Source organism: Podarcis liolepis, assembly GCF_965112155.1.
Source record: "Podarcis liolepis genome assembly, chromosome: 12".
In the NCBI taxonomy this organism is placed as follows: Eukaryota; Metazoa; Chordata; class Lepidosauria; order Squamata; family Lacertidae; genus Podarcis; species Podarcis liolepis.
In genome coordinates, this window is record NC_139563.1 from 1,543,972 (window position 1) to 1,565,800 (window position 21,829).

Consider the following 21,829-nt stretch of genomic DNA (forward strand, 5'->3'; position numbering starts at 1 on the left):
TGGCCACAAGAGGGAGCTCGGCCGCGGCGCCTCCGGGCGGAATATTGTGCATTGCAGAATGAAATGGGGGTTTCGGGTTTAATTGAGAGAGGGGGAAGAAGATGGGTCCACATTAAAACATATTGGTCATTATGTTTTTATAATTAATTAATATAATTAATTAATATGTTAATTAATTTTTATAATGAAATATTTTTAGATTGTGTGACTATTTGACTGTTTGATTATTTGATTGTTGTTAGCCGCTCTGAGCCCGGCTTCGGCTGGGGAGGGCGGGATATAAATAAAATTTATTATTATTATTATTATTATTATTATTATTATTATTATTATTATTTACTGTTAGAATAATTTTAAGGTTATATATATATATATATATATATATTCATAAATGTACCAAGCAAACACATACAAATATGTAAAACACATGTCCGAAACCCACAGAAAAGTCCTGAAACCATTTTCTCTCTCCCAAAATGACCTCAAATATTTCTCTGCAAGGTGGAAGGAAGTGGGAAATCTCCCCATTGTCTCTTTCACAAGTCCTGCCTTAAGGGCACATTAAAGATATGAATAGGGTGTGAGCCTGTGACCTGGATTCAGGCATGGAGTAACCAAAGAGTGGCCAGGATGCCCAGGGAATCCAGTCAAGCAACCTAGTAGACAAGGGGGGGGGGGACAACGCGCTCGGATTTCTGTTGTAGTCCGCCCTTCCTGTGATGTATGTGTGATGGGGGCTGGTCTTGAACTGGAGGGTGGGAATTTCAAAAGTCTATATAGGAGTTTGCACACCACTGTTCTCGGTTCCTCTCCTTCCTCCTGCGTGTGAGAGGAGCCCCCCCCCCCCCGTTGCAACAGCTTTAATAAAGATCAGGATTACTACCTGCTTTGCTTCTCAATATTCTCTGCTTGGCCTCTGTTATTTTCTCCTACCGATAGAGAACCTACAAAAGGACTCTATATGGGTTCTTGGGTACCCCATAAGGGAAAAGGAGCAGTTTTTCTCTCATAACTTTGTGTTTATGGGATGTTTCCACAAAACGGCAGCAGCAGTCCTTGCAATACTTTTTTTAAAAAAAAGATATGCACAAGTTGTTGTTGTTTTTTTAGAGCTAAGGATTGTGAATTGTGAGGTCAGAAGGCCATGAGACAAAGATATGGGCAGAGGTTATATTTGCACAATTAACCATGGCCAGAGAGGGAGAGAGAGTTGCCGATAACACAAATATCTTGGCACTGGTACACCAATGAGCACATGCAGAGCTATTTACACTGTGCAAACCAAAGCTTGGTTCAGATTCAGAACTGAGCTTGAACTGTAACTCTGCCATTTCCCACCGAAACCTTTGTTCCACCCTGGCCATATTAAAGTCAATTGTAACAGGGGAAAAGAAGTAAATCCGTTATCCCTCTTGCAACAAGGAAGGAAATCGCCAGGGAAAGAAATAGTATGCTCCACGGAGCCTCCATTTCCAAAGGTACTTTACCCGTGGAGAGCGGCTATTTCCCCCAAGGCGGCAACACCTGTCCAGCTGTGTCCACTGTGTGAAAAGGAATGGGGAGTTAGATGTAGCCTTATCTCAGTAGCCCTGAAACGGAGGCATAAAACTGGGGAGGGCTGTTGCCATCTTGCCTTGTGCGCCGCCTTCCTATTGGGGTAACCTTGGCTAAGCTGGTGGCCTCCAGATGTGCTGCTGAGGGAATGACAGGAGCTGTGGTCCAAAACAACTGGATACCCCCCCCCCAGTTGGCCAAGGCTGCATTTGGCCATCTGACACACCACTGTGGGAAACTAAGATGTTGGTCTGATGTCTGCAGGACTCCTTACGAAAGCAGGCACATCACAGCACAACACCTAGGCTAATTGATGGAACTCACTGCCACAAGATAAGGTAGTGATCATTTTGTCAAGGGGAGGGGAGATTAGGCAAATTTCATGGGGGAAAGGCAGCTTTGATGGTAACTGATCGAAGGCAATATGGAACCTCCAGGTTTGTAGAGAACCAGAGGTCTTGCCATGAAGATCCTGGGATGGGAGGTGGGGTGGACAATCTATGCAGACCACTTGCATTTTTATTTAAAGCAGAATAAGACAGATGTACACACCTCTGCTCCACTCCCCTTTTCATGGTGGCGCCAGGGAAGTCTCTGCCGTCTGCTGACAGGCATCGATTTCACAAGCTAGTGAGACTTTGCTCCCTTTGGGTCAGCCCTGGCTTTGGACTTCCAGGAAGATTCATAGGGCTGGTTAATGACCGACCAGCTCTTGCCCCTTCCTCTCCTGCCCCACAAGCTCTTCACAGTCCAGCCATGGGTCCCACCTCGTTCCCTTTCATCCTCTTGCTCCCCCTGCTCCTTGCTGCACCCGGCGCTGCCCGGCGTCCCCAAAAACGCCCAGCCCCAGAGAATCCCATCGACAAGATTGACGTCCAGGCCAACTTCGATCTTGGCCAGGTGAGCAGATGGATTTGGAAAGGGAAACACAATTTCTTCTGGGGTTGGAGTGGGGCAAGATAGCCGAGCTAGAGCTGTCCAAAACTGCCTCTCAATCATTGGCTGAGATGCTGTGATGTCATGGAATGCCCTGCTTCTTTACCCTCCGGGATGTTTCTAAAGGTGGCTGCAAGATATTAATCGGAGTGTTTTCCTCCCCTGTCGCACCAGTTGGTGCTCCTGGATCTCACCGGAAGGGTTTTCGTTCACCCCCTGTTGACAGCAAATCCTCTTTAATATCTGCGTCAGAAGGAAGGTTCCAGAAAGAGCTCTGTCCAAATGCCCCGGAGCAATCTGGACCCTGTCCCTGCCCTCTCGCATGATGGCATTTCTTACAGCGTTGTGCTTTACCTTTCTGTCTCTGTTTTGCACACCTGGCAGGTGTCAAGGCAGTCACAAAGGCGTCCTCAGTCCTGGGTCCACAGGTGAAGGGGAAGCCAGGTGGGAACTTCCCTCCCAACAACCCACACCTCTTGAAAAAACACCCCTGAGCTTGTGTGCGTTGTCAAGAACCTCGCTCCATAATGTGATATTTACACACTGGCGGGATATGGCACACCTTGGTTCTCAAATTCTAAATTTGATCCATGCCAAGTAATTCCATTTAGCTTAGATAATTTGAATCCACCTGTCACACCCCATGACAAAGTTTAAAATGCAAGGGACCGAAAATCTGTTGGTTGTTAAGGTGCTACAAGACTCAGTGCTTTTGCAGCTTGTCTATGCTTTCCAGTGTGATTTGGGGCAGAAAAGGCTAACGGGGTGACTTGCAGGTGGTGATGGACAGCTCCCATCATCCCTGACCTTTGCTGGGGTTTATGGAAGTTGTGGTCCAAAACAGATGGAGGACATCAGATTGGATACCCTTGGTTTGGAGGAACGAACAAACGAACTCCCCCATCCACACAAATCTTATTTTTTAAAATCGCTCAACAATATTGTTAGTGTTATTTACCCTCTCACATTCAGTGGGCTGTATCCAACTAAGTTCTACTCAAGAGGATACACACTGAAATTAATGAACTGAAGTCAGACTCATATCCATCCATTTCAGAGGACCTACGCTGATGTACACCCCCTCAACATTCTCTGATGGAAATTTTTTGTTGTTGTTTAGTCATTTAGTCATGTCCTCCTCTTCGTGACTCCCTGGACCAGAGCATGCCAGGCCCTCCTGTCTTCCACTGCCTCCCGCAGTTTGGTCCAACTCATGCTGGTAGCTTCGAGAACACTGTCCCACCATCTCGTCCTCTGTCGTCCCCTTCTCCTTGTGCCCTCCATCTTTCCCAACATCAGGGTCTTTCCCAGGGAGTCTTCTCTTCTCATAAGGTGGCCAAAGTACTGGAGCCTCAGCTTCAGGATCTGTCCTTCCAGTGAGCACTCAGGGCTGATTTCCTTAAGAATGGAGAGGTTTGATCTTGTTGCAGTCCATGGGACTCTCAAGAGTCTCCTCCAGCACCAGAATTCAAAAGCATCCATTCTTCGGTGATCAGCCTTCTTTATGGTCCAGCTCTCACTTCCATACATCACTACTGGGAAAACCATAGCTTTGACTATACGGACCTTTGTTTGCAAGGTGATGTCTCTGCTTTTTAAGATGCTGTCAAGGTTTGTCATTGCTTTTCCCCCTCCAAGATTTCTCCGAGGAAAAGAGAGATGTCCTAGGTTGTCCCAAGTTACTCTCTCTCTCTCCCCTCTTCCAGTTTGCTGGGAAATGGTTCCTGGTCGGGGTGGCCTCGCAATGCAGCTACTTGAGTGAGAACAGCCACCGGCTTGAAGCAACCAACCTGGTGGTCTCTGTGGGTGGTGCAAGCTCTCAGGGATCCTTGTTGGTGAGCACCTTCCGCCCGCTGTGAGTATCCGAGGAAGCCGGCGGGATCCGCTGGGCCCAGATGAATGGGGTGTGGAGGAAAGGTCATCCTCTTTGTTGGTCCCCAAGAATCATAGAATGGTAGAGTTGGAAGGGACCCCAAGGTTCCTCTACTCCAACCACCTGCATTAGAGGAATCTCAGCTACTGTTGGGATTTTTCTACTACATGCCATTCTGTGCAGCTTCACACAAAGCAATTAGAAGGTGGCCAAAAGCCCAGGATGACTGAGCAGAGTCCCTAGAGTCATCATGCCTGTGTGAAACACCAACCAATGGTAGAGCTGTATTCAAGATCCCTAGAGATATGGGATCTTGAATACAGCTCTACCATTGGTTGGTGTTTCACACAGGCATGATGACTTATGACCTTACTGACTGGACAGTGTTGTTGGTCAGTGTGGTGTTTTGAGAGTCGTTTGGAGTTTGTTAAGAGAGAGCTAGTTAAGATCCGCATCTGCTCTTGTACATAGTAACTTGTAGAGTCTGCTGTTTTTAATAATGACCTCTAAGTAACCAAGTTACTGGTAGCAGCGTCTTGTTCCTGCTCCGTCCATCTTGCCTGCAACTGATTGATTTCTGGAACTCTGCGTATGCTCTGCTAAGGTCTGGCTAAGGTCCTGCAACAGGTCAAAGTTGCAAAACACCAATAGCTACAACATCCCTGGCAGGTGGCCCTCCAACCTCTGCTTAAAAACCTCCAAGGAAGGAGAGTCCACCACCTCCCGAGGGAAACCGTTCTACAGTCGAATAGCTCTTAGTGTCAGAAAGTTTTTCCCTGGAGGACTCTGTCTGCTACCTTTGGAGGAAATCTAGTGAGGTATAAATGTGGTAACCCAAAGGAATGCTCTTTCAAGCAACTATTGCATGCGCACATAGAGCCAAGGCCTTTGTTTTTTTCTGGGGAAGGAGGGATGTGTTTTTCTGGTGCTGGCTGTTCCTAGGCAAACGGCCTATGGAACAGGATCCGGCCTGACGTGGACCGGCCGCTGGAATACTGCCCTGAATGCTTGGTCTTCTCCTCCATCTCTGCAGGGACGGCGTCTGTTGGAACATCCAGCAAACCTACTTCCCCACCAAGATTCCTGGCAGGTTCCTCTTGAAAGGTGGGCGAGGACTGGGGTGGTCTTGCCCATGGGGACCTCCCTCACATTTCTCCCATCCCCTGAGCAATAATCCTCAGCTTTTCTACTACTGCACGTGTTTCAAGCACTCCCAGTTGATATCTCTAGAACACCTACAGCATGGGTAGGCAACCTAAGGCCCGGGGGCCGAATCCGGCCCAATCACCTTCTCAATCCGGCCCACGGACAGTCCGGGAATCAGCGTGTTTTTACATGAGTAGAATGTGTGCTTTGATTTAAAATGCATCTCTGGGTTATTTGTGGGGCATAGGAATTCGTTCATGTATTTTTAAAAAAATTAAGTCCGGCCCTCCACAAGGTCTGAGGGACAGTGGACCGGCCCCCTGCTGAAAAGGTTTGCTGACTCCTGCACAGCAACCCTGGGCACAACCATCATTCCCACGTCGCCAGGCGCATTTATAGAATAAAGTAGAGCTGGCCAAGGGAGTTTTGGGTGGAGCCTGAAGGTCTATGTCTTAATGCTTCTGCTGCCCTGTTGTTGAAGGGCAAATCTGCTGTCTCACTAGTGCCATTAACTCCTCCTGAGTTGGGCTGAAGAAAGAGTCCAAAAGTTTATTTACTGCAGTAAATAGGTCCAGCGCAGTCTCGTCCACAAAGGCTGAACGGAGGGGGGGGGTGTTACCCCCCTGGAACTTTTATAGGGTTTGCAGACCAAGAATCCATATAAAATCCAATCGAAACGCTGCAAACATCAGCAGAGGGTAGCTGGCAAAACACGCATTGGATGCAACTGTCTGGATGTCCAGCCTGCAACTTGGCGTGTGTCCAGCCCTTCTAGGCCCCCCCCCCTCGCTTCTAAAGTTTTGAAGCCCACATAGATACAACCCAGATACTTAAAAGAAAGGGAGAATTGTAGTCTGAGGTTTATGTTTACATAGATAACAAGTCCCTGCTCTGTTCAGGGAAGTTTTTAATGTGTGACATCTTAGTGTATTTTTGGTCTTTGTTGGAAGCTGCCCAGAGTGGCTGGGGAAACCTAGCCAGATGGGAGGGGTCCAAATAAATTATTATTATTATTATTATTATTATTATTATTATGCATAAGGGAGTCGTCCTTGGTAAGCTGGCACGGCCAGACTTCCGTAAATCTTCTACTTCAAAATGCCATTCTTATCTGGTGTCTTCAGCAGCCAAGCAGCAACTGGACTATGTGTCTTTTATGAACAAAAGGGAACTGCTATGAGCCAAGGAAGCCAAAGGTTTTTAACTGAACCCCAATGTCTCATTCATTTGGGGCCTTTTATAGGACCCCACGCTGTTGCTGCCCAGGCAGGAGTGCAACCCGTTTTGTTTTACGACAAATATTCCGCAAAGCAAGCCAAACTCTGCTCCACCAGGTCTCTATACTGGGGGAACATCACCTGTTGGATTTCTGCCTGCTGTGCTGCTCTTTAAAGGCACAGGGGCAAAAGCACCTCAGAAGCACCTTTGCTTGCAGGGGAGCAGGCAAAGCGCCATTTCTCCATGCGCTGACCTAGGGCGCTCTGTGTCTCCCCCCCCACAGGCCGTGGCAGCCCTGTGGACGTGGTGGTGGGGGAAACGGATTATAGCAGCTATGCCATCGTGTATTACCAGAAAGCCCGGAAGATCTCAGCGAAGCTTTATGGTGAGGACTCCTTGGAATCGCTGTGCATGTTTCTGGTGGGCTGGAAACATTCCTGAAGGAGGGAGGGGAGCTCTGTCTAAGCTCAGCCTTGAGAGCTAAAGAGAACCTACAGAGGAAGTGCACCTCCAAGTATCAGTGGTGGGGCAAAAATGAGGAAAGGTCTTCAAGCCCCTCTTGGGAGACCCCTGGAAGCAGTGGCAAGAAGGACACTGGCCCAGTTTGCCCGTGGTCTCGGTCAGCAGGACTCTGCTTATGCCCTTGTTAGCCAGGATAGGAATGGAGCCCCCAGGCTCAGCGGTAAAGGTAAAGGTAAAGGTAAAGGTAAAGGGACCCCTGACCATTAGGTCCAGTCGCAGATGACTCTGGGGTTGTGGCGCTCATCTCGCTTTATTGGCTGAGGGAGCCGGGATACAGCTTCCAGGTCACATGGCCAGCATGACTAAGCTGCTTCTGGCGAACCAGAGCAGCGCACGGAAATGCCGTTAACCTTCCCGCCAGAGCGGTACCTATTTATCTACTTGCACTTTGACGTGCTTTCGAACTGCTAGGTTGGCAGGAGCAGGGACCGAGCAACGGGAGCTCACCCCGTGGCGGGGATTTGAACTGCCAACCTTCTGATCGGCAAGTCCTAGGCTCTGTGGTTTAACCCACAGCGCTACCCGCGTCCCTCAGCTCAGGGGTAGTCTACTTCAAAAGTGCTAAATGCTAAGGGTAGACTTTTGCTTCTCCTTCCATAGAAACAGGACTCTGTTTTCACACTTTCAATTGTTCTCCGAGATGTGGAGGAAAAGGGGCGAGCAGGACAGTGGGATCAAATCAGAAACCGGGACGGCTTCTGTAGTTCCAGGACTGTCCCTAGGAAATTGGGACACTTGGGGGGCCTGCATTCAGCTGCTCACCCCGCAGAGATGCAGGCAAATTGCCCCAAGGTTTCCCATTGCTTCTCTGTATGAATCACTGCCCTAGGCTTCTCTCCATCCACACCAGAGGCATTCCAGGAGCAGAGACTTATGCCAAGAGACTTAATAAAAAAGTTCCTTCCAGTAGCACCTTAAAGACCAACTAAGTTAGTTCTTGGTATGAGCTTTTGTGTGCATGCACACTTCTTCAGATACACGAAAGCTCATACCAAGAACTAACTTAGTTGGTCTTTAAGGTGCTACTGGAAGGAATTTTTTTATTTTGACTATGGCAGACCAACACGGCTACCTATCTGCCAAGAGACTTGTTGACAGAGCAGTGCATACTCACCTCAGACATTGCAGAACTAGACCTTTCCATGGGAGGGGGGAATTGTGATTCCCTGTCGGCTGCTTAGGGAACAAAGACAACATTAACACTTCACTTAAATTTATGAAAGGACGAGCCATCCGGGTGAACGACACCGTCACGGCTAAATTTGAGCAGCGTGTGGCTGGCATAGGCCTGAACGAGGACACGACCTACTACTTCCCTGTCTATGGTGAGTAGAGGATGGGGCTATAATTTCTGGGGTCCGGCTGGGATAGTGAAGAGTAGGTAGGTTCCCATGAGGCAAGGCATAGTGATAACAGCAAGAACCTTTCTTGAACTACATAACTGGGAAACAGGGGCAAAGCAACTGCTTATATACATTTCTGAAGGCCTGGGCCACTCCCACTCCCAACGTGATTGGCTGTCTAAACTTCCAACCTGCGAATCGCGAGTTCAAGGGCCAATGGCAGAGGCCCAAATCCTGAAGTGTTCTGTGATTGGACACCACGTATCGAATCAGAACACAGGAGCTCAGAATCCTTAGTCCAGACTCAAGCTCAGGCAAACACAGACCCCTGAATACATAATACTGAACATACAGAAATCCCCTGGCCCTCCACATGTGATGGGGAAAGACCCCCCTCTGTCAGAGAGGCCCATCCCGTTGGTGCCATTATTCTTGAGTGACATAGTGGACTTGACAGGTCTCTGGATTTGGGGTCCCTGCGGATCCTGACACCATTGGATGCCTCAATGGATGTGTTATGGGGTGAGGCTGCAGTCAAAGGCTCACGTTCTGCCCTTAGAAAGTCCCCGGCTGCTAGCACTTTCAACGTAAAAGAGAGGAGTGATTGACTATGAGGTCGTTTCACACCCACGAAAGGCTATGGGCCCATTCGGGGTTTTAAATGCCGTGAGGTTACCGCTCCCCCCCCGATAATTAACCACGAAAGCCAAAATTTGGCATGCCCCCGTGTGCCAAAGTTTTGCTGTTGCTATTCAGCGAAAACCCCACATTTTGCAGCACCCCAAATCTGAGTAATCCATATCTCAAATACGAGGTTGACACTCAAAAAACCGACAGTGTTCAAATCACTCTAAACTGGTGCCAGATTTTGGCAACAGTTTTGCAGTGAAAACCCCATGTTTTGCAGAGCCCCGCACGCTGAGTCCCCTGGACGTGTGCAGAGTGTTTTCCCCTTATCATCAGAAAGTTGTGACGCTGCAAAATATTCCAGGCTGTGGATTTTGTTCCCCCCGCCTTTTAATTTCAATATATAAAGAAATCCATGCATCATGGTATGCCACGTTGCTGTCATTGATTAAATCTTATGTTTGGGTGCGGTTAGAGTTCCCCAGCAGGTTTTCTTTACTCTCCACAACTGAGATAATTGCTCATTTTCCTTCCTTTGGCCCTTTCCCTCAGGGTTTTGCGACTCGGTTGACCAGTTCCACATCCTCAATGGTGAGTTGCAAATTCAACTGCGTCTTCCCTGCTAAATAAATAAATAAATGAAAGTAAATCAGAACCAGAAAAGCTACAGGACTTTCTGTGGCAACTCAAGAATCACGGTAAAACAAGTGCTGATTCAAATAGGCCAAGTGTAAAATAGCCTGTTCACACAAAGAACGTGGTATGTTTGAGTTTATTCATCTTGCTGAAGAACGTAGAAATATAAAAGATCCCTTTCGACTTCAAGGAAGTAATGTGGAGATGGACTCTGCTGTTGCGCAGACTTTCTAGCCAAATAATCAGGGATGTAAACTGAATTGATTTCAGACTTTTATTAGGGATAACTGCATTTTCAGCTTCAAACTCTGTTTGACAACAAACAAACTTATTAAAATTGACTTCATTTATGAAGCTGTAAACTGGAGAAAATAAAAACTGCAACATAAGAAACAGTAAATATTAGCAATATAATACGTTTATATGAATAGTGACAATTTTAATTATCAACTATGACTTAAAGACCAGAAACAAACGAACTTATTAAGTGAAAAAAACCACACAAAATTTGGAGTGGGTGGGAACCAACTGAAAGCGGAATTCTGCAATGGGTTGGGAACATGAGCCAGGAGGACCTGGTACTCCCTCAGGTTCGCAGCTGAAATTTCACGTCCAGGTGAGCTTGCCTTGCCAAGGTCATGATTTCCGACAGCTTCACGGCCATCTCAGCAGCTTTGTCCAAGTCGTCACAGGCCAAGATCTTCAAGCCGCTCTCTGCTATCAAGGCCTTGGCTGCCTCCACCTGCGTCCCTTGAAGCCTCACGACGATCGGAATGCTCAGCTCCAGCTCGGTGGCCGCCATGATGATCCCTTCCGCGATGATATCGCAGCGCATGATGCCGCCGAAAATGTTCACCAGGATGGACTGGACCCTGTCGTCTGAAGTGATGAGCTTGAAGGCCTCTTTGACCTGCTCAGCTGTGGCTCCACCTCCGACGTCCAGGAAGTTGGCCGGTGTCCCTCCGTGGAGCTTGATGATGTCCATGGTCGCCATTGCCAAGCCGGCGCCGTTCACCAAGCACCCGATGTTCCCATCTAACCCCACATAGTTCAGGTCCACGCTGGCCGCTTCTCGGTCCCTCGTGTCTTCTTGGCTCCAGTCCTGCAGTGCGAAGATCTTCTTCTGGCGGAACGCCGAGTTGCTGTCGAAATTTATCTTGGCATCCATGCACATCACTTTCCCCGTCGAGTCCTCCACCATGGGGTTGATCTCCACCATGAGGGCGTCATACTTAATGAAGATGTTGTAGAGCTTCATCATATTGTCCGCAGCCTCATCCGCCACCTTGGTGGGGAAGCCCATCTTCTGGGCGAGTTTCAGGGCCTGGTCCTTCCGGATGCCTTCCACGATGTCAACGGGCTCCTTGACGATGGCTTCGGGGTCCTCGGCGGCCACGTCTTCAATGTTGACACCCCCCTGAGAGCTGCCGATGAGCACGGGGCCCTGGAAGGACCTCTCCATCGTGATGGCAAAGTAGTACTCCTTCCTCGGGTAGCGGCGCTCGCAGACGAGGACTTGGTTGCAGATCCGGCCCTGCTGTCCCGTCTGCTTGGTGAAGAGCTTCTTGCCAATCATCCTGGAGGCGATCTCCCGGGCTTCTTCCGGAGAGGAGACAATCTTCACCCCTCCTTTCAGGCCTCCTTCGAATGTCCCTTTGCCCCGCCCGCCCGCCAAAACCTGCGCCTTCACCACTATGTCTTCTGTCCCAATCTCTTTCGCTGCCTTATAAGCTTCTTCCGGCGTCTTGGCCATCAGGCCGTTAGGAACGGAAACGCCGGCTTCTTTCAGCAGCCCCATGCTCAGGTACTCATGCAGAGACAAGCGCCTCCGCTGCTGTGTTTGCAGCCCAAGGCTTTTAAACCATCCTGGGCTCCCACCAAACACCAGGCAACCTTCTTTGGCCATCAGGCCAGCCACTCGCAAGGTCCACCGGCAGATCATGAGGGGCGATTCCCGTTCCCTTTTTTGGAGATTTCTCTTGCTCCTGCTCAGATCTCCTCCAACAGACCTTCCAACTGTCCTTTTAAGGTGCAGGGCATTTCCCAAGATTCCTTCTTTAACGGTCCTCAACCTGCCTTCCCATTGGCTAGGGCCAAGATTCCATGATGACATCACCACCCTGACCGGACACGCCCCTTTGGTGTCTAAATGATGTTATTGTAGTGGGACACCCTTAAGATTTGTGGGTGGGTAGGAGCGGATGTGATGTTTGTTTGCAATATTTACTTTCCCCACCCTGAAGAAGTGCAGAGTTTATGGTTCTACCAAGGAATGTACATATGGCAATCGGGCATGTCGTTTTAGGGGGTGAAACTTAATTATTTAAAATTTATTCAGTGAGAATTTCTAAAAATATGTTTTTGGGTGTGAGGAATTAAAGCTTGCTATTATTTTAGCAACTGGACCCACATTTAGCTTGGTAAATCTACGTTTGGTTAAAAATCACATAAACTTCCCTTGGAAAACCAAAGAATTTTAATTTGACCTTCTGAAAATGTCAGGTAATGCTAAATAAATAATAATCAATATAAAATAAAACTGCAAGTACTTGGCAGTTATTTCTATGCAGTTCTACATATATTTCGCTTACTAATTACCGTATTTTTCGCTCTATAACATGCACCGGACCATAACACGCACGTAGTTTTTAGAGGAGGAAAACAAGAAAAAAAATATTCTAAATGAAATAGTGGATATATGATTTTTGTGGTTCATGCTGTGGCCACAGACATGTGATCTGACAGTGAGTTTGGAGTAGCCCAATGCAAAAATCCTGAGGATCCATGTGGATCCATGCTTTGTAACCACGGAGGAGGGAAGGAAGGGGAACCATGGATCCTCTGCTCACGACTGCAGCAGATCCCCCCCGCCACCCGCAGGCATTCCCTCCATAACACGCACAGACATTTCCCCTTACTTTCCAGGAGGAAAAAAGTGAGTGTTATGGTGCAAAAAATACGGTATATTAATTTAACAAAAATAGCTTTTTAATTCCCAAGCTGTGTTGCAACTTGTTAGCACCCCTCAGTTTTGGAATGTGAACGTTGGAAAGTTCAGCATGCCCTAATAAAGTTAACTTGGCCCGGCGGCAAATGGGCAACAAGGGCAGATCTCTCAGCACAGGTGTGGTACACTGGCAAGGCCACCTTTCCATCAGCAATTGTGCTGCAGCATTCTGCAGTCACTGGTGTTATATAAAAAACCCTGCTTCTTTTCCCTTATGGGGTATTCCAGAGCCTGTACAGAATCCTTACATGGGTTCCCTATTGGTCGGAGAAAATAACAGAGGCCAAGCAGAGAATATTGAGAAGCAAAGCAGCTAGTAAGCCTCATCTTTATCAACTGTTGCAACAGGGTCTCCCGCTCACCCCACGCAGGAGGGCGGAGGAACCCAGAACAATGGTGCGCAAGCCCTTATATAAACTTTGGAAATTGCCCACCCTGTAGCTCTAGACCACCCCAAAAAACATCATGCATACATCACAGAAGGGGGCGGCCTACAGCAGAAATCCGGTTTGCCAGGATACCTGATAATGGTCACTGATTGCTTTACCTGGGCAGCCTGGCTGTTCTTTTGTGATGGTAAATGCATCAATTCCCGAATCCAGGCCACAGGCTCACCTATTCATACACAAGTTACAGGATCTGTAAGCAAAAAGACAAAAGGATGGCCTTCTTCCTTGCAGAGAAATATTTGAAGACAATTTGGGAGTCAAAATGGTTTGCGAGAGTCAAAATGGCTTCAGGGCTGCTCTCCTGTACTATTTCAGGCACGTGGTTTATGTACTTATGTATGTGTTTGCCTTGTACATTTATGAGCGTTTATTTTATATTTGGGCGTAGCTCATAGCTTCTCTGAGTTATTCAAGCCCCTTTGCCACGGCAAGGCAGTGATCCATGAAGGGGATTCGGGACCTTAGAATTCTTATAACACTGGGTTGTGATTCCCGCATTGCAAGGGGCTGGACTGGATGACCCTCAGGGTCCCTTCCACCTCTACAGTTCTATGATTCTATGATGTCACTGAGAACTCTTTGCCCTGGCCAATGAGAAGGCCAGGGAGGTGGACTGTTGGAAAAGGAACTTTGGGAAGTCTCTCTCCAGGGGCCAGTTGGCAAGTCTGGGAAGGAGAAGAAGTTGGGGAAAGTGGGTGAAAGCTACCTCCATGATCTGCAGGCAGGCAGTGAGCATGGTGAAGCTGCTGGGGAGGACCGCCATGGCCAGGGTGCTGGGTGGGAACCCAGGATTTAATAGCCACGGGCTGCCCATGCAGCAACAAAGGAGCTTGTCTCTGCATGAGTACCTGTGCATGAAGCTCTTGAAAGACGCCGGCGTTTCCGTTCCCTACGGACTGGTTGCGAGGACACCGGAAGAAGCCTACCAGGTGGCAAGAGACATGGGCACCACGGACCTGGTGGTTAAGGCGCAGGTTTTGACAGGAGGGCGGGAGAAGGGGACCTTTGAGGGTGGCCTGAAAGGAGGAGTGAGGATTGTCTATTCTCCGGAAGAAGCCCGGGAGATCGCCTCCCTTATGATTGGCAAAAAGCTCTTCACCAAGCAGACGGGAGAAGAGGGCCGGATCTGCAACCAAGTCCTCATCTGCGAGCGCAGGTACCTCCGGAGGGAACACTACTTTGCGATCATGATGGAGAGGGCCTTCCAAGGCCCCGTGATCATTGCCAGCTCCCAGGGGGGCGTTGCCATCGAAGACGTCGCAGCAGGAAAACCTGAGGCCATCATCAAGGAGCCCGTCGACATTGTCGAAGGCCTTCAGAACGACCAGGCCCTGAAGCTCGCCCAGAAGATGGGCTTCCCTTCTAACCTGACGTACGACGCTGCGGACAATATGATGAAGCTCTACGACTTCTTCATTCAGCACGACGCCCTCATGGTGGAGATCAACCCCATGGTGGAGGACTCTACGGGGAAAGTGATGTGCATGGATGCCAAGATCATTTTCGACAGCAACTCGGCGTTTCGCCAGAAGAAGATCTTTGACCTGCAGGACTGGAGTCAGGTGACGGAGGAAGACAGAGATGCCGCCCACGCAGAGCTCAACTACATCGGCTTAGACGGGAACATCGGGTGCCTGGTGAACGGCGCCGGCTTGGCAATGGCCACCATGGACATCATCAAGCTCAACGGAGGAACCCCGGCCAACTACCTCAACGTCGGAGGCGGCGCCACCGTGGAGCAAGTGACGGAGGCCTTCAAGCTCATCACATCCAACGGAAACGTGCAGGCCATCCTGGTCAACATTTTTGGGGGGCTCATGAGGTGCGACGTCATCGCACACGGCATCATCATGTCGGTCAAAGACCTGGATCTCAAAGTACCGATCGTCATGCGGTTGCAAGGCACGCGGGTCGAAGACGCGAAGGTTTTGATCGCCGAGAGCGGCCTGAGGATCTTGGCCTGCGACGATCTGGATAAGGCCGCCAAGATGGCCGTGAAGCTCTCGGCAATAATGAACCTGGCAAGGGAAGCGGAAGTGGATGTTATGTTCCAGTTGCCACCCTGACGGAGCAGATTTTTCTGGCTTATTTCTGCAAAAGACACATAAACCCCCTCGTGGTCTCAGTTTTCCACAATAATCTCCCCCAACCCTGTTTTGTGTGTATGTCTGAGTTGTTTAATAAGCACATATGGATCGGATCTTTAACTTACAGTTGCTAATATAATAATTTTCATGTAAATTATTATATTGCCAAAATTTACTCTTCATGGCAGGCTCCCCCACCGCCCAGTTTACAGTCGCAAAAATGATGTAATCCTCAACAAGCGTAAAAGAGCTTAAATCTGAAAATACGTTTCATCCAAATAAAAGTCTACAATCAATTGGATTTTTGGAATTCTCTCCCTGATTATTGGACATGTATGACAGCAATATCCGTACTTTCATATGTGAGCAACACTTTTTCTGCCCTAATGAAGAATGGATGAAATCTGTCAAATGTGGTTTCTCGTTTTCCCTTTCTTTTCCAGTTCTCCACAGGTCTGCATCAGTTTGCAAAAAGTTTTCTTGAAAATTTAGCAGAATTTTAGTGCACACATATCTGATGTACTATTGCATAATGCACATACATTTGCAACCAACTTAAACTAATAGAATATGTTTTTGTAACGCGCCCCCCCAAAGGCACCAACTTGAATTAAAGATAGGGGGCCTCAGCTAAGCCCCGGCCCTGATCCGGTGCACCTTATCCCTCTAGTCTAGCTTGTCTGCCTACTCTTCCTTCCTTGTGGGCCCCATGTGGGGCACAGAGACATTCTGGGGGAAGGTCAAGGGGTCACGAGATGCCTGCACCCCACTTTCCAGTCACTTCATTATTACTTTTAAAGTATTTATTTCGTTTTTCAGATTAAGATTTTACAGCCACATATCCAACATACAACATAAAAACTAGACTCCCAGGAATCTCCCAGACTTCCCTTCCCCCCTTTGTGGATCCCACTGTTAATCATTTCTTCCTGCATCCTTTATGACAATCCAAATCTTTTACCTCTCCATTGTGTCCAAAATTCACCTTTAAACTACGAGTGATATTCCAATCCTACTAAGGATTTAAACTGTTTACCATGGTCTTTAAGATAAGTTATAAATGTTCCTCATTCCTTATTGAAATTTTGGTCTTCCTGATTTCTGATTCTTCCGGTGATTTTGGCCATTTTGGCATAATCCGTCAACTTGATCTGCCTGCCTTCTCTGGTCGGGACTTTATCTTCTTCCCATCTCTGGGCTAATAGCATCCGCACAGCTGTGGTCACATACATAAATATGACTTTATTTAGCCCCATCCTTGGTTAAAAAGGCAACCCATAAAAACAATCATTAAAAATGGGAGAGGCCAAGGGCCTGGGCAGGAGGCTACTGTAATAAACAAAAATCTGCCCTTATTCCCTTATGGGGACACAAGAGCCCTTATAGAGTCCTTTGCAGGTTCTTTATCGGTAGCAGAAAATAACAGAGGTCAACCAGAGAATATTGAGAAGCAAAGCAGCCAGTAAGCCTGATCTTTATTAACTGTTGCAACATGGTGCCCCCTTCACACATAGGAAAGGAGGAGGACCCAGAACCAAGGTGTGCCCACCCATATATATATATTTTAAATTGCCCGCCTTCGAGTCCAAGACCACCCCCAGAAACATCATACCTACACCACAGAAAGGGTGGTCTACAACAGAAATCTGAGTGTGTTGTTTATCTCCTGTATGGCAGATTACCTGTTAATGCTCACTTGATTGGATACCCTGGGGAGCCTGGCCAGTCTTTTGTAATGATAAATAGTTCCTGAGCCAGGTCACAGGCTCACCCTATTCATACACAGACATACCCTTAAGACAGGATTTGTGAAGGAAAAGACAATGGGGAGGCTTTTCCATTTTCCTTCGACCTTGCAGAGAAATTATTTGGGGTCAATTTGGGAGGGACAAAATGGTTTCAGGACTTTTTCTGTGGGGTTTCAGACATGTGGTTTATATATGCAGTTATCCTTAATTTTTTTATTTCACTACCATGGTGCCTTGTTGGGGAGCCCAGGATTTAAGCTGACGAGTGGCCATTTTGGCTGGAATATTACGCCCCCCAAAGGTTGTTAGCTGTGTCCCTAAAACACTTCTCTTGCATTCTCTTGCATTTGCAGTCAGAATGCAGAAGAACAATGGGAGAAATATGCATGTCTAGGAAGGCTGTTTGAAGGTGCATAATGCAGTCTGAAACTATGGATCAGGGCTTAGATTGAAACATTTTAAAAGCAGACCATGCTGGAAATAGTCTTACAGGGCACTGAGCAAATGCCCATATTCCAGGAGGCTGCAGAGCAGAAAGAGGGGGAAAGGAAGCCAGGTGTTTCTATCACGGCTGCTCAGAGCTGCCTTGGGCTCTTCCCCAACTGTCACCTCGCAGCAGCCCTTCCACCAAGCTCCCTGCACTGTTTGCACCCCAACTGGTCATTATAACTTTAAGATCTAGTACCTGAGCTTATTCCTTTCCTCCTCCCTCCCCATTCCCCTTTCCTTTTATGCCATCTATTTTAGATTGTATTTCATTGATCTGGAAGCCTTTTTGGGGGGCTAAACACTTTATAAATAAATAAGTGAATGCACTGTGCATATCCCTAGTATATTCTTGCCACTGTTAGAAAAGCCACCAAAAAAGAAGCTCTTTTTAGAACTGTCACCAAGGGGGAGGTGAGACAAGGAGTAAGAGCAAGTACAAAAAAACGATGCAGAAAGAACAATGAGTCTAGCAATATTCTTACAGGGCAGCACTGGGGGAAATATCAACTGACTTTACTCGGCGTAGACCTGCTGAAATTAGTGCTCACATGACTAAGGGCACTAGTTCAAAACCCGTCTCAGACATTAATTTCATCAGGGGAGACTACCTTAAGGCAGACAGTGGCAATCCTTAGGATATCTGACCAGAGAGGAGCTGCAATTCACTTTGACACAAATGAAGGAGCCCAAGAATTGGAAGGGACTCAGGAGATCATCCACACTGACCCCCCAACCTATAAAAATACAGTTCAGACTGGAATTTTATATATAGCAACAGGAAATTGAAGCGGGACCTATCCAGCATTGCATCGTAACGGGATGTTACAACGTGGAAAGAGATGGGGAAAGAGGGGTGTTCCTTTTTTTAAAAAGCAACAAACTTGAACCCAGGTGTGCTGAGCAGAAAGAGAGATGGAAGGTGTTAAGATGTGTCGCCTTCTCTATCGAATAACAGAATAAAGTAATATTCCTTTTGACGAGGAAACATTGCAAGGCGTTGTTTTGACCGAGTAAAAATACACAGCCGTTTCCCCGCCTGTGTTTGTTTACTACAGATGTCAAGGTGGTGGCGTAACGGACTAAGACCTGGGACAGGCCTGGGTTCGAATCCCCACTCAGCCACGAAGCTCACCGGTCGCTGCCTCTCAGCCTAACCTTCTTCACAGGGTTGTTGTGATGATGAAATGTATACGGCCTCGAGACCCCTGGAAGATAAAGGTGGTATATAAGTATGATAAATAAATAAATACAGCAAAAAGGAAAAAGAGCCTATAAATCTTTTTTAAAAATTAAAGACGTTCTTTTTTAAAAATATACATTTTTATTGATTTTTTTAACATATCAATTCCAACAATCATATAACATAACTTCTTATCTTATACAATATTTTAGACTTCCGTCAACACCTCTGATGATTTTTCGTTCTTTATCACTTATTCTGCATTTCTTAATTTTGCAATTACTCTTAATTATCATAAACTAATAACTCTCGCTGTAGTCTTTCTTGCAATATTTCAAATAGTCCTCCTTACAAAACTTCTTGCAGTCCTGCTAGCGTAATCTGTTCATTACAGTTACTTTTCAAATAGTGCTGTCAGAGCTGCTTCCAGATCCTAGCTCACAGAGGATCACGCTAGCCAGCGATCACTTTGTAAAAGTCTTTATTGAGTTACAGTTTCCATTCTCAAGCTGCTGCGTGCAACTCTACGTCTCATGGGTTAGACCGGCGAAGCTCCGTCTGAGTCTCCGCCCCCTGTACACCAGCTAAATGCCCTAGCCTTACTCCACCTTTTCCGCCTGACCGTTCTTCTCTGGGTCCCTCTGCCGCCCGTGGTCTCTTCCTTCCGGGACGCTTCTGACGCTGACCCCCCGGACCCTCCTGTCTCCTTGCGCCGGGCTTTAGGACCTGGCTCCCTTTCCGGGCTGCTTACTGCGCCACCTTCCTGTGCATTTGAACTTGGCGCGCGCGCCCAACCTTCCACTTTCCGCCTGACCGTTTCTTCGCTCCCCGATGGAGGTGTGGCCACTCCTGACTCATGCCCTCCCTCCTGCTGCGAGCTGCCAGAGCTCGGTACCTGGCACCCTTCCTCTCCACTGCGTTCTGTTGGTGATGCTGGTCCCGATTTCCAACTGCTGCTCTCTGAGCCCCCTCTGGACCCTTCTTCCTGGGGTGTCCCCCTAGGCTCCCCCCTTGCTCTGGCCACTGGCGCCCCTTCCTGTGAATCTTCTGATTCACTGGAAAGACTCGGAGATCTCGGATCGTCGTCATCACTCATCTTTTCTTCTGCCTCCTCCCCTTCGCTCTCTGTTTCCTCCCTTGCCCTCGCCTCTGCTCCTGAACCCCTGACAAGTGCGTATATTTACTCCAGTCTTCTAAGAATCTCTGGTCCCGCAGGTTTTGAATCCTTGCTGTTAATTTATCTAATTCTGCATAGTCCATCAATTTCATCTGCCATTCTTCTTTTGTCAGTAACGTTCTGAGGACCTAACTGCTTTAAGGGTGTATAGTGCTGTCAGTGGTTGGTTGGTTTCCTAAAAGTTGATATGAGGAGGCGATTTCACAGCAGGACTGAAGTGTCTGGGGAAGAGAAGTGTCATATTTTGTTCCGCAGTCATGGAAGGACACAGAGAGCCCTGAGACAGGCAGCTTGGGAACACGAGGGAGCCCTTCCCAGACTGAGAAGGACCTTGGGCTTCTCCTGCCCTGTTGTGCCTGTGCTTGCAACTCTCTGAGTTCAGCAAAGCCAAACAGGACCTATTGTCTTGATACACCTGTACAGTGGTGCCTCGCAAGACGAAATTAATCCGTTCCACGAGTCTCTTCGTCTTGCGGTTTTTTCGTCTTGCGAAGCACGGCTATTAGCAGCTTAGCGGCTATTAACGGCTTAGCGGCTTTAAGAAAAAAGAAACAAACTCGCAAGAACTCGCAAGACGTTTCGTCTTGCGAATCAAGCCCATAGGGAAATTCGTCTTGCGGAACGACTCAAAAAATGGAAAACTCTTTCGTCTTGCGCGTTTTTCGTCTTGCGAGGCATTCGTCTTGCAAGGTGCCACTGTATCGGACATTTCACAGAAACCTTGATGTCCTGAAACAGTTGCATCAACCATTCACAATCCATGAGTGAAAATGACAAGGCATTGAGTTCTGCTTCACAGGAACTTAGGCTTACTGTTGTCTGCTTCTTGCACAGCCAGTCAAACAGACAGTGGTTGTACATGTAGCACACTCCAGAAGTGCTTGTACCATCCGTGGTGTCACTTCCCAAACTAGCATCTGCAAAGATTTCAAGACCTCCAGTCTTCTGACTGGTGAACCTCAGCCTGTAGTGCATAGTCCCTTTCAAATAGCGGGCTATGCGCTTCAGAGCTTTCCAATCCTGAACAGTAGGATTGTTAGCATGTCTGCTAAGCAGGTTAGTGCTTACAGCTATATCAGGTCTTGAGCATCTAGCAATGAAATTCAACTTGCCTAGAATGCATCTGTACAGCGTAGTGTCAGAAAACGCTCCAGCAGTACTGTCTACCTGGTAACCTGTCACCATCGGTGTGTCTGCTGGGTTTGCATCAGCCAAATTCAGTCTGGTCAATACATCAGCAATTTTCTGTGTTTGGTGTACCAGAAAATTACCTGCCTGCTTTCTTCATGCAGGATGCATTCACGAACAGCACAGAAGATTTGGTCACATGGCATGACCAAGATGCCAGGGGTGGTTCAGGGTTTGACCTATATCTTAAACAGTGCTGTGTGCCCTCGCCATGCAGTCTCTCTAATCAAGCAGAACAGGCATATCATTGACATGCGCCAAGCTCAGCAACGGAGCTGCGATGGGTGGGAGACGGAAGGGAGCTTCTAAGTGCAAGGGGGTGTCGGGGGGCACTTGTGTTCCCGGTGCTAAAAAGGCCCAAAGGCTGCAACCGTTCTTCATAGGGGAGTTCCTCCACCCAGTGGCGTAGCGGCAGTAGTCAGCTGATGGGAGTAGGCTTACCATATTTCAAAAAGTGAAAATCCCGGAAAAAGCTTTTCCTTTCCTTTCCTTTCGGCCAAAGTTGTTTAATTTTTTTGGGAAAACCCCCCAAAAGAATGAGGTTCTAAAGCTATTTTAAAGAAAAAAATATTCTGAAATGGGTTGTCATACGTCCAGTTTTCCCCGGACATTTTGCCGATTTGCAGAAATCCTCCCCGGACGCCATTTT

At 47.7% G+C, this 21,829-nt stretch overlaps 3 protein-coding genes across 3 annotated transcripts; 2 read left to right on the plus strand and 1 right to left on the minus strand.

The window, feature by feature from the left end:
• The first annotated feature begins 2,183 nt into the window (after positions 1 to 2,183).
• C8G (complement C8 gamma chain) lies at positions 2,184 to 18,900 on the plus strand. The gene is made up of 7 exons (XM_083467252.1): positions 2,184 to 2,454; positions 4,197 to 4,345; positions 5,397 to 5,467; positions 7,011 to 7,112; positions 8,473 to 8,574; positions 9,772 to 9,810; positions 18,691 to 18,900. Exons 1-7 carry the CDS (start codon positions 2,311 to 2,313, stop codon positions 18,708 to 18,710), a joined length of 627 nt encoding a protein of 208 aa, XP_083323378.1. The 5' UTR covers positions 2,184 to 2,310; the 3' UTR covers positions 18,711 to 18,900.
• LOC310689394 (succinate--CoA ligase [ADP-forming] subunit beta, mitochondrial-like) lies at positions 9,974 to 11,983 on the minus strand. The gene has a single exon (XM_083467057.1). The coding sequence runs from the start codon at positions 11,966 to 11,968 to the stop codon at positions 10,442 to 10,444; it is 1,527 nt and encodes a 508-aa protein (XP_083323183.1). The 5' UTR covers positions 11,969 to 11,983; the 3' UTR covers positions 9,974 to 10,441.
• Positions 13,820 to 15,699, plus strand: LOC310689408 (succinate--CoA ligase [ADP-forming] subunit beta, mitochondrial-like). The gene has a single exon (XM_083467085.1). It carries the CDS (start codon positions 14,022 to 14,024, stop codon positions 15,375 to 15,377), a length of 1,356 nt encoding a protein of 451 aa, XP_083323211.1. The 5' UTR covers positions 13,820 to 14,021; the 3' UTR covers positions 15,378 to 15,699.
• Positions 18,901 to 21,829: the final 2,929 nt, after the last annotated feature.

Excerpts from the sequence above, each read along its gene's own strand:
- C8G (XM_083467252.1), top strand. The coding sequence starts at position 2,311 with ATGGGTCCCACCTCGTTCCCTTTCATCCTCTTGCTCCCCCTGCTCCTT. Across the intron at positions 2,455-4,196 it reads CCAACTTCGATCTTGGCCAG|TTTGCTGGGAAATGGTTCCT; the intron begins GTGAGCAGATGG and ends CCCCTCTTCCAG. Across the intron at positions 7,113-8,472 it reads GATCTCAGCGAAGCTTTATG|GACGAGCCATCCGGGTGAAC; the intron begins GTGAGGACTCCT and ends AATTTATGAAAG.
- LOC310689394 (XM_083467057.1), bottom strand. The coding sequence starts at position 11,968 with ATGTCATCATGGAATCTTGGCCCTAGCCAATGGGAAGGCAGGTTGAGG.
- LOC310689408 (XM_083467085.1), top strand. The coding sequence starts at position 14,022 with ATGATCTGCAGGCAGGCAGTGAGCATGGTGAAGCTGCTGGGGAGGACC.